The sequence below is a fragment of the Neofelis nebulosa genome, chromosome 6, assembly GCF_028018385.1.
Source record: "Neofelis nebulosa isolate mNeoNeb1 chromosome 6, mNeoNeb1.pri, whole genome shotgun sequence".
Classification (NCBI taxonomy): Eukaryota; Metazoa; Chordata; class Mammalia; order Carnivora; family Felidae; genus Neofelis; species Neofelis nebulosa.
In genome coordinates, this window is record NC_080787.1 from 148897950 (window position 1) to 148911079 (window position 13130).

Genomic DNA, 13130 nt, shown 5'->3' on the forward strand with positions numbered 1-13130 from the left:
TGATGGCTCGGAGCCTGGAGCCTGTTTCCGATTCTGTGTCTCCCTCTCTCTCTGCCCCTCCCCCGTTCATGCTCTGTCTCTCTCTGTCCAAAAATAAAAATAAAAAAAATAAAAAAAAAAACGTTGGAAAAAAAAAAGAAAAATATGAATTTACATTCTTGCCTGTTTTTGAATGTATGTCCATCCATATTTTATTTTATGCTTTAAATGAATAATTCTTTAGCAACTAATCATGTTAAACTTTTAATGTGTATTGATCATGCACATATCTTCTTTGGTGACCTATCTTTTAATTTATTTCCCCACTTTTCTATGTGGTTTTAGTAATTATATTGAAATGATTATGTGTGTATATTTGGAAGAGCAATGATCGAAAGCCAAAAGAAAATGTATTTTGGATTTTATGCTTAGCTCCCCAAATAGCTATCCAGAAACCATCCTTGACTCTGTAGGCATCAAGAAGGTCTCTGTATCCCAAAAGGACCAGGACAATCTGCCTTGTGCCTCATGTTGCCCACAAGGATGCTAAGGGCCCTAATGGACTGCAGTTTCTGAGTGGACATATTAGATAGAAAGGAAATGTCATTCTAAGGTATATGAAAATGGGAATTACATGAAAATGTGACCTGGGAAGAGAAGAGTAACAACAAACAAAAAGCACCGAGGACACAGTCGGGGATGCACCTGTACCTGGATGGTGTCAGTAGAGCCAGTGGCCATGGTAATGGCATGTCACAGAGAAACCAGGAACGATGCCCTCGGACACCCCAAGGCTACAGGAAATCCATGTTGCCAGGGCCCATAATGGACTAGAGGCGAATCCGTTCTACATGGTCTTCAGCATGTACTTGTAGAACAGCACTCCAAAATAAATCAACCTAACTTCACGAAGCTCCATTCAGTTGTGTGAGTGATACTCACGGTTAAGAGCAGATGAAAACAGTGCTTTGGCATTTCAAAATAATTTCTAGATGGAATTCTCATAATAGCAGGTACAGAAGAAAAGATAGCAAATATGTCAAAATAATTACGGAGTTTCTCTCAAAGCCCATAGTTTCATGCAAGAGTTTCTCAGAGGCTCTGGATATAGGCCATTTTGGCTGGGTTTGCTGATCTTATTTTCAACTTCAATGTTTATTGAAAATCCTATGCTGGATGGCAAATCAAATCACTCATGGACAAAACAGGCAAGGGCAGAGGGAGTATTTTTGTGCTTATTAATGCTACAGTCTCCCACTGAAAATACCTTGTTGCTTGTGGAATGCTCACCCCCACAGTAGTTCTTAGACTCTTCATCGGGGGACTCTTAACAAATACTGGGGGCCATCCCAGAGGTTCTTTTAATTGGCCTGAGGCATGGATGAGCATTGGATTTTTTTTTTAACTTTGTTTTATTGAAATGTACATCCAGGGTTGAGAAGCACTGTCCCTAGAGGGAAGCAGGGTGGGAGAATGGAGAGAATCTGGAGCTTTGGGGTCAACCACACCTGGATGGAAGCAACAGCTCGATTCTTCCTGTGATCCTGGGTACCTAATACTAAGGCTTTACTTCTTCCTCTGTAAAATAAGAACAATTCCTACTTTTCAAGTTTGCTGTTGGTTTAAATATGGAAAGAGTGCTAAAAATTTGGACACTCTTCCCTTGACATTCTTTTCCATAGAACTTTCAAAATAGTACTTTAACTGTGGTTACTGGCTTCTCTACTCCTACAATGTTTAAAAACACACATTCAAGAGCCACAACTAGCTGGCACTGAACACCAGCTCTGTTATTCATTAGCTGTAACACCATGTACACTTTAATTAGCTTCTGTGAGCCTTAAATAATTCGTGTATAAAATTGGAAGAATGACAATATCCATTTCAATAGGTCTTTGGGGGATTACACGGATGCATGTATGTAAGCACTTAGAGCAGCACCTTATATACAGTAAATAGCCAGTAACAGTCCTAATCATTACTTACTTTCTACTCTCAGGGAAATAAAATTCAGCATCCCACTCTGACAAAGCATAACAAAATTTCTGGTCAAATGAGAAGCTCACACAAAGGAATCAGGGTTTGTGCCCGAAAGGGTTTTACACCACTTTTCGTTGTTTGTCATCGTAATTATGATAATGAAAAACGTTGGTTCGTTGTTGACTAGCTAGCCATACCTTGAAGAATGTATATGTCTAAAATTGAGCTTTGAAAATGTTTAGTTCAGTGATCTTGAAAAAGGATTGAAAGACTAGATTATGGGAAAAAAGAACATCTTATGAATTCATGGTAAGAGGTATTAGACATTTATATAGAAATGTGAACTTATACAGAGACTCTTAGCAAAACATTTGATGTGTGGGTTATTGAGCAATAGAAATAGATGTTTTGTCTAGCTTTTCCGTGGCTTCTATGGGACCAGTGTAGTTTGAAAAATAGTTTACCAAGGGTGCCTGGGTGGCTCAGTCGGTTAAGTGTCCAACATTGGCTCAGGTCATGATCTCGAGGTTCACGAGTTTGAGCCCCACATCAGGCTTTCTGCTGTCAACATAGATTCTGACTTCAGATTCTGTGTCTCCCTCTCTCACTGCCCCTCCCCACTCTTGCTCTGTCTCTTTCTCTCTCTCTCAAAAAGAAATAAACATTTTAAAAAATTAAAAAAAAGAAAAACAGTTTACCAATTCAACTCACAGCCTCTATTTTTTATATAAAGTTTGTAGTACCAGAAAACTGATCTCATTTTCCCCCCTCATAACGTCACTATTCAAACAGTAGCGAGTGGTTTGTTTCCCGGGCTCTGGAGATAACAAATGATGGATTTGGGGGAAAGACTGTTTTGTAAGGATTGTGGGAGGGTGAGGAATAAAGTGTTGTATTTAACTCAAAGAGTGGAAAAGCACTCTTGAATAGTGCTGTGCATGAGATACAGATATCTGTATCTGATACTGATCCGTATCTGTACAGATATTGGATGTAGCTTTGGCTTTTTGTTTGTTTTTGTTATTTTGAGAGAGAGAGAGAGAGAGAGAGAGAGAGAGAGAGAGAGAGAGAGAGAATGAGACAGAATGAGTGGGGGAGGGGCAGAGAGAGAGGGAGAAAGAGAATCTTAAGCAGGCTCCACACTCTGCATGGAGCCCAATGTGGGGCTCAATCCCAGGACCTTGAGATCATGACCTGAGCTGATGTTAAGAGTCAGACACTCAACCGACTGAGCCACCCAGGCACCCCTTCATGTTAGCTTTGAATAATACCCATGCCATCCTAGTGGGATAATCCATTCTAGTTTGCAAGCATCAGAAAGTCCTTTGGCCTCTGCCAAAGTAGAAACACAATCACCAAGCAAATATGTATCTACCAGTGAATCCACCCTATTTACAGTTTCATGCAGACCCCTGAGATCAGAAAAGTCAAAGAGTGATTTAAAGCTATGGATTCCAGTGCCAATGTAACCATCTCTTGTGGTTAGAGATGAACTTTGCCACTGAGAGGAAGTGGTGGCTTTATGAATACAATGCCCCTTGATTATATAAATAAATCTTGGATTAATTTTCTTGGAAAAACCGTAATCTAAAAATGGCTAGTAGCCACCATGGGGGCCTGAAACCATTTTACTAGATTTCAAAATACCATGGCGGAAAGATATTATTTTTATTAAAATGTTTTATTTATTTTTGAGAGAGGGAGGGAGAGAGTGAGCGAGCAAGCAGGGGAGGGTCAGAGAGAGAGGGAGACACAGAATCTGAAGCAGGCTCTGGGCTCCTAGCTGTCATCACAGAGCCTGACACGGGGCTTGAACTCAGGGACTGCGAGATCATGACCTGAACCGACGTCAGACGCTTAGCCAACTGAGCCACCCAGGTGCCCCACCATGGTGGAAAGATAAATGGACAACTCTTCAGAGAACCAACAATATTCAGTCAGGTTAAAACCATGAGCAATAAAAGAATAAGCATGCACGCACGCACATACGCACAAGCTGAGCTTCCAGAAACTTCTAATCTTCCAAAAACCAAAGATAACACTGGGGACTTTGAGGTTCAGGCATTCTACACAAGACTGTTGAGGTCAGGAAAGAGCCGTCAAGGAAATGTTCAATGGAACCGTGATCAACATGAACAGCAATACACCTTCTTTGCCAAATGGATCTGGCATAGAATTTGAGCCTTGCCTGAGTAATCTAGCTGTCATAAAGCTGACCTTTCAATGCATTCTTAGTTCCATTGTGGAATTAGCCATCATTTTTGCTTGTCATACACAGTATTAAGTTTTATTTACGAGATTTATAGACATTGTTATAACCTTTTAATTAACTCCACCATGAAAGAACAGCATGCCATGGAAATAGTATGAGTTCAATCAATTCTTTTTTCTGATAGTCTGCTATTTTTATCCTTAGTTTGAAAAGCCTTGATTTTCTATTTCTGTTTTTTTTTTTACTAGTTTATTTTATGTGTCTTGTTTTACACTCCATGAATCAAGGCAAAGTCAAATAAACCAAGGGAAAAAGATGGTCAGATAGATGGACAGATGTATACTGCTTGGTAAATGGTTGATTTATGCACTGGACTATAGGAAACACCAACCTACAGTTAAAGAATGTCCGGACGTATGTTCCTCTATGAACACACACATATATGCGCAAATAAATTACATATACTGTCTGTAGGAATACTTACATAGCATGGTTACATAACAACTGAGTTAACAAAAGCCAGTATTCATTATGTGCTTGCGGTCTTCAGCATTTAACGCAAAGGCACTCTATATGGCATTATTGTAATCCATCCACATAACAATGTATAAAATAGTTGCTATTGTATTATCTCCATTTTAGCTTAAAATGAAACAAGAGACATACCAAGGATAAGTAACTTGCCCTACATTAGGAAGGTGGTGAATCTCCAAGCCAGGATTTGAACTTGGCTTCTCTGATTCTCTATGTACACTTCAGGACATGTGCAAAGTTATTCATTGGTTTATGGGGAGGTAATCAGGTCTTTAAAATGTGAAAAAATTAGTCTTTACTAGGACTTAACGTACCGGCTGATGCTGGAACTTCTCATACCCTGGTGTGTGTGTGGGATGTATCATGTTATGACCTGCAAAGAGGGTGTCTTGAGGGGACAGTGGGGAGTCCTAAAATGCAGACTCTTAGAGAGTCTCTGCTGAGCAAGGTTCAAAACAATCCAGTTTGTTTCTTACAAAATAAAACAAAAATTCTGTAATAACATTTGAAAGCCTCTTTTCATCTAATAGGAGGAACACTTATAATCTGAGTTCACGGTTAAAAAAAAAGGCTGAAATAATACATGACAATATTGTGACAAACTGAATTGTAGTTTGTAATAAGCACTTTTGAAGATTTGTATTAAAACATTGTTGAAGACATAAAGGAACAAGTACTGAAATCAATTATACAGCACAGGAAGTTTACTACACAGTTGAAAGTCGTTATGGTTGTAACTTGTCTCAGCTTGTGGTTACTTGCTACTTCTCTTTTTTCCTGGTTTCCAAAGCTCATTAAAAATCAAAGAATAGGAAAACTTTACATAAAAATAGGTTAATTTTAGCTTCCACATTATTGTCCGTGCACACAAAAAAACTGAAAGACAATATCGTTTAGTTCAACCTGTAATGTGTGACCACACTGGTGGCCCAGTCAAATTCATTCAGTTCACTGTTATGGGGGTGGGGCGTGGTGCCCAAGTCTGTGAATCCAGCTTTAAAACGCACATCCCACACAGGACGCTAGCCCTCCAGTGGTTCCTTATTGTAGGTAACAGTCAATATTGCTAATGTGTGGAGATTAGTACAGGCCTATGTATCAGTTTTTATAAATATCTCGTTATCAATAGGTTTGCAATTCAAATATCTTTAGATATCTTTGATAACTTTCAATCATCAAGAACTGCAGACAATGTGTGTTACTCTATTCTGGATACATTGTCTTTTAATAACAAAATCCACAAATATGTAGCTTTCTCCTTCTTGCTGTTAAACATTAAAAGAGGTGTTAGGGAAGGTAAGTTCTTGGTAGTGAGTGGTATTTAAAAAAACAAAAGCAAGGTTTTAAGGAGAGTTATGTTTAAATAACAGGTGATGAGGTAGATACACTCACAAAAATTATTTAAAAGGGTTCCAAAGAAAAAATCCAAAGTAGCAAGAATTACGAGAAAAACCTAGAACAACTTGTCATGCTAGAAAGCCTGGCTAATGTGTACGAGAGGAGTGATTGCACATTTGTTTTTTATTTTGTATGTTTGAAATTTCCTACAATTAAAATGCTTTAAAATTTAAAGCTGCATGAGAAGTAAACTAACTTTTAGAGGTGCCTTGAGTATGAAGAGAAAACATGAAAATGGATATTCCATGCTACATGGTTTTGTGAAGGAAGAGAGTTTATCAGTACAAAATTATCCCATGAAAAATAGAATCTTTCAATCTGAAAATAAATATTTCACTAACTTTTGAATGCTTTTGTTAAAAATACAAAAGTCCAAAACCTTTCAGTGAGTTTTCCTTAATATGCTGATACATGCATTATGTGAATCTTAATTAATAAACATTGCATTATTGGCAAATACAGTCAAAAAATGAGCATCATAATTTACAAAGTCAACAATGAAATCAGCTTCTTCTATTTGGAAATGTGAAATACTTTTGAGTTATATTTTTCAGCTTTGATCAAAAAAACATTTAAACTAAGTACCGAAATAAGTTAAACTTAAAATCTGACCATTGAATCAAGCTATCACAATTTCAAACCACAATTTTCAAAATCAGTGAAGCATATTTACTCATATTGCAATGATTTTATATATATGTATGTGTATATATATATATATATATATATGTATATATATATATATATGAATGAATGAGGTACAGACCCCTATCTCATTCCATATATAAAAAATAATTCAAAATGTTATCAATGGCCTAAGCATTAAAGCTAAGCTATTAGAAGAAAACATGGGAGTCATTCTTCAGGACCTTGGTTTTGACAATGGATTCCTACCTTTGACACCAAAAGCACAAACAACAAAAGAAAAAATAGATAAAATAGATTTCTTCAACATTAAAAACTTTTATGTATTGAAGGATATTATCATGAAAGTAAAAATACAACCCACAGAATAGGAAAAATGTTTGCAAGTCATATATCTGATAAATGTCTATTATCCAGAACACATAAAGAACTCTTACCAGTCAGCAACAAGACAAACAACCCAATCAAAAAATGGGCAAAGGTCTTGGATATTCTCCAAACAGAAACGCAAATGGTCAACAAGCATACAAGAAAATATTCAACATCATCAGTCATTAAAGAAATGCAAGTCAAAACCACACTGAGGTACCACTCCAAATTTAATAGTATGGCTATTAAAAACAAAACAGGAAAATAACAAGTGTGGGAGAGGATGTAAAGAAATAAAAACCTTTATAAGTTACTGGTAGGAATGCAAAATGGTGCAGCAGCTATGGAAGATAGTTTGGTAGTTCTTCAAAAGATTAAATATAGAATTAGCATATGACCTAGCAATTGCACTCCTGGGTATACACCCAAGAGAAATGAAAACATATATGCACACAGGAACAAATACACAAATGTTTTTGGTAGCATTATTCAGAATAGCCAAAAGGTGAAAACAACACAAATGTCCATCAGCAAAGAAATGGATAAACAGATTGTGGTATGTCCATATGATGGAATATTAATCAGTCATAAAAAGGAATGAAGATACATGCCACAAGTTGGATGAACTTCAAAAACATTATGGTAAGTGAAACAAGGAAGACACAAAAGGTTACATATTGCATGATTCCTTTTATATGAAGTATCTAGAATTGGTAAATCCACAGAGGAAGATGATAGTGGTTGCCAAGAGACAGAGGTGAGGGGAAATTGGGAACGCTTACTTAATGAATGCGGGGTATTTTTCTGGGATCATGAAAAAATTTTGAAACTAGAGATGGGTGATAGTCCTCACATCACATTGTGAAAACAGGAAATGCCACTGAACTGGCACTTGAAAATAGTTAACTGTATGTTATGTGAATTTCACCTCAATAAAAAAATACATGTAACAACAGTAATATAAGTAAAGAATGTTCTTCAATGTTGAAAGATAAAAAAACTGAAAATATTAAATATTTCAGCTTTATCTCATTCTTCAAAATCCTTCAAAGTATATGTTCTTTCATATATATGCGTATGTGCTCAAAATTTTTAGCAAAGAGGGTATACAATTTGAAAACGTGGATAGGGCTGCTCTAGATCCATGGTAATCTGTAACTTGTAGGGTGAATCCATAGACATACTTTGTGCACCTCGGCTGAATAATATTTTAAAATTTATTTTCCATACTTTTATGCAGGTGATGCATTTTCCAGTTCAACATAACTCCTGCATACCTTCGTATTTTATATTTTTGTGATGCAAACACTGTTTCTTGCTCAGCAGGGATCAAATAGATATTTGAATTTTCAACCCCTCGGCGGGGGATTGAGTATCCCTAAGATAGTCTTGCATCAATAGTTCTTCCGTCATTAATTAGCATTAAAAATGGAGAAGAAAAAAGTACTAGACTTACCCACACACGGCAGAGAGTAGCCCAGCTGAGGGTCATGGATAAACTGCCTGTCATTAAGTCTTGTCACACAGTATAAGTAGAAACAGTCTAAGCAAATCACGTGGCGATGGTTGCATTGGAAAACCAGGACAGGGCTCCTGCACAGAAAAATAAAAAAAGAAAAGGAAAACATTTCCTCTAATACTTCTAAGAGTCGAAAGGCAACATGTGCTTTGGGACACTTTGTAATCCTATCAGCTTGCTTAGAAAATGCTCTGTGTAGACACCTGCACTGCTCACCATTGAGCACATGTGTGTTAAAGCTGCACCTTAAAAATTGGAAACATTTCATTAACTATACATAACATTGATTTTCCTAAATTTATATTTTTATATTAACATATTTACCAAACTGTTGTTTAAATCTGAGCTCAGATATAACCTCTTTCTAGATCATCTTCTAGAAGCCTCGTAATTCCCAATTCACCCATGAATCACCCCATTTATACATTGTTTCATTGATACAAAATTACATCATACTATTGATATGCTTCTCTACCGACTGTGATCTCCTTGAAAGTAGATACTGTGCTTAATTTAAATTGATATTCTCATAGTACCAGGCACGGTAAGGTTTAAATAAACATTCCTTGAATTGTATGTTAATGATATATAAAATCTGAACTTCCCAAAAGCCAAAAGAAAAATTACCATGGTGCCAAAGTAGGTATGTTAAACAATCACTCATATTTCATTGGCAAGCAGAAAAGTAGAATTTCAAAATAAAAATTATCTAGCACAGATTCTTTTCTAAAAGATTTAGTCTATCGTGCCATCCCTACTCCACTCAAACAGCCAATTTATTAAATCAAGGTTAGGAGCTTACTAATAAATTGATATAGGAGTTCTAAAATCTTTGGATTCCCTTAAAATGCTTTATAGGGGAAAAATGCCCCAAATAAGCATGTATTTTTGCTAACAAAATGAACCACATTATTTTATAACCAAAAGAAAAAAAAAAAAGAAAGGGAGAGAGAGAGAGAGACAAATTGAATTAATTTCACATCAGCCCCAAGGCCATATTAATAGTAAAACAAAAAAAAAAACAAAAAAACCCAAAAACAAACAAACAAACAAACAAAAAACCACTGGAGTTTATATAGATAAGCCTATTCTCTGTGTAATGACAACAAAATACAAAATAGTTCTTTTTTATTTCATACACAATTCTTAAAAGACCTCAGAGCTCTTCAAAAGCCCTTTCCCCAGAAAAAATTGATATTAAACATTAATATTAGTAACATGTAATTTTCTTAACAATTAAAAGGTTTTCAAAATTCTGCTTTCCCACTTATTTCAAAGCAATATCTAATACAAAACAAAAAAAAATAACTTGGTATTTTAATGTCATGGATCAACAGGGCAATGGTCATCATAAACTGGGCAAGGATGTCCCTAAATGCTTTTATGTGCTTCTATTTCTCATCTCTGAACCTACTGCAGTCCTTTTGGGGCTATCATTTCCATTTCCAGAGCCTTTTTCAATTAGGCATTGACTGTGTTCTGAACTTTCAACCTCTTCCCTTCTAATAACATTCTGCTGGAAGATGATAAAATATAATACCTTCTCATTTCTATCACGAGTCAGACATACACACATGCACAAGCGCACACACACCGCATTCACTCTGTGTGACCCTATAGAACTGCCGTATTCTATGTTCTCCTCATGGCTAAGTTCTATGAAAAATATTCTCCATTCTGGTCTTAGCAACATGGTCGACTAAGCCTTTAGAGACGCTCAATCTGCTCTCAACACATGGAAGCACTGGAGAAAATATTAGAACATTCATAAAAATGTTCCTCTATATAACAAGGTTAAGAAAGAAAGCTTAGCAATTACCCGGTAGAAGAAATAAAAGGAAAACTTATAAAGCCAAAGCAGTAGGAACATGAACTGTTGGCATAGTGTCCCAGAGCAACATTAAGGTATATGGTAGCCGCTGGTCCAGGAAGTGAGTTCTTTTCCATCCCTATTAAGGAAAAATGGAGAGAGTTTTGTTCTATGTGTGGGCAACACTACATATTTATGGATTTGTCCTTCGGTTAAAATATGGCCGCAATCTACTTAGACCGTGTGGACAATCCACAGAACATCAGCTGTTCTACTTTACTGATGGCATCCTACCATTTGGAACAGATTGGAAAGGAATGGTGAATACATGAGAGGCCATGCTGTGAGTAAATCCTGTGCAGATTCAGGAGCCCACCACATTAGGAAAGGTTTTAGAGGCCCAATGTTTGGGGCATGGAGGGCACACTCAACAGACACAGTAGTGCATCTTGCCCCTCCCTCTACTACTGCAACTACACACACACACACACACACACACACACACACACACACACAGATACAGCAGTACAAGGACAATCACAGGCCCTGTGGAAACACAGGCTCTAGGCCCCACAGAGTGAAACACATCGTCTTGGGGACACAGGAGGAATCTTACTAAAAATTACAGCCGTACTGGTTCACTTCCGCCTTCTTGAATTGAGATATAGGCGGGGAGCCGAACAGACCAAACCAAAGGACCAATTGATCAGAACCATCAGGATGCAAAGAGCTGGGGAAGAGTTCATAGGGTATCTGGGGGATGCACTGGCACATTTCATGGCACTGCCCTCTGGAATTGTAGCGGCAAATGGACAAGGCAGCAGTTAAGGCAGCATTGAGAAGTGCATGGTGACCGGGACCTGAGAGACCTTAGGATTTACCTGTTGAAGCAGGTAATGTCAATAGCCTTTATTATTACAAAAAAATATAATAGAGTCATCAGAAAGGGCTTTAGAGAATGTTTACCTTGAATAAAAAGTATGAGAAATGAATGCAGGTAGCAGTTTACCAAACAGTGAGAAGTAAAGGAAACAAGATATAAAAATGGGTTCAGCTTTGGAAGTGAGGACAGACCACTAAAGTTCATTAAAGAGAATCCCTTCCCAGGCACAGGGTGTATATATAAGTGACACCAGAACCTACATGTGTGGTTTTACGTGTCCATTTTGGAAAAAAGAAAAAAAAAAGAAAGAAACTGACAAGAGTTTCAGGGAGTGACAAGTATAGAGAAGTCACTCAGGCATTCTGTCACTATCCATATGGAGTGAATATATATATATACATATATATATATATATACATATATATATATATATAGAGAGAGAGAAATATAGAATATATTTATATATATTCTATATATCTGTATAATATGTATATATAATATATATATCTAATATATATCTATATAATATATATAGAGAAATATAGAATAAACATGTAGAAAAAATACATATGTTGATGAATAATGTTATAGATATAGATGTAGATAGTATATGCCCATATTCATGCAGAATTATCAGTCAGTTGGAGTTCTTGATACAGTTTTGAGGTAAGATTGTCCATCTCTTATCAATAATATTTCTAGTTATAAAAAGAGAAATTTCTAGTATTTATGAAAAAGTTAGTGAGGAATAAGCATGCCACCCATAGAAACATTATTGGATTAATCAACTGAGTCATCTAAGAAAAGAAGTGAGGATCATTTCATGGCTGGAGGGACTACATAATTAACTTCCTAAGTATGAGGCAAAAGAGGACAGTGGGAAAAAAAAACTAGTATTTATGATCAACCCCTTTGGGTTAGGTACTTGCTAGGAACTTCTCAAACGTTTTTCCATGTCATCCTCCTATAATAATCTGCCCCCACTCTATCACACATCCTGTTCCTCTCTCTGCCTCCAGCTTTCTTCCAGTTCTTTTACTCCTGGGCTCGTGCTCTTTGTCACTCATTCTTCTAGTATAATACTAGCCTTTATATTCAAATCAAAATTCCAAACTTCAAGGTCCAGTTTAAGATAAGACCTCTAAGGAACTTTTCATGGAGCTTAATTCTTCACTGATTTTTCTCTTTTTCTTTAACTTTTAATCCACAGGGTCTATCCTAATGTGCTTCCTATACTGTCTTTACTTTTATTCAGGCTGAGTGTTTCATAAGTTGCTACTTTAGCTGTCAGCATTAAATGAAAAATCCTGAAACAATGGGGGCTGAACTTGATTACCACCTTCATGACCCATGTCTCACCAAATACAGCAATAAGCACATGACATTATATAATCAATAGTTACTGATCGTACCTGTGGCTTACTGAACAAAATGTTTTTTATTTCATAATCTCTCTGCTCCCATCCTTATATTTTTTACTCAGTTACTTACTGAGCATCTACTTTGGCTGAAGTAGGCACTTAATAAACATACACGGAATACAGCAGTGAGTGGATGAAAAAACATCTCATGACTGATGGGAGCGTTGGGAAAAACACACACAACTCAGTCACAGGCCACAGTCTGGGGACATGACACGCATGTGGACAGGTATTAAAAGGAAGTATGTGTGGTCACCAAACTCTGGTGCCACAGAAGTTAGGACAGCGGAGAAGTATGAGTCAGGGTTAGGAAACCTGAGCTGAATTTAAAAGAATGGGGGATCAGCACTGGGTCCCTGGAGAGAAACGGGGTTTCTGGG

General features: G+C 36.8%; 1 protein-coding gene across 2 annotated transcripts in view; it reads right to left on the reverse strand.

Annotated features, from left to right (window-relative positions):
* The window catches only part of PRKN (parkin RBR E3 ubiquitin protein ligase), a 1360952-nt gene that overhangs the window by 422617 nt on the left and 925205 nt on the right, over positions 1-13130 (reverse strand). For both annotated transcript variants that reach the window (XM_058736213.1, XM_058736212.1), the window contains exon 7: positions 8574-8710. In XM_058736213.1, the coding sequence (XP_058592196.1) occupies positions 8574-8710 (137 nt within the window). The remainder of the gene's footprint in view (positions 1-8573; positions 8711-13130) is intronic.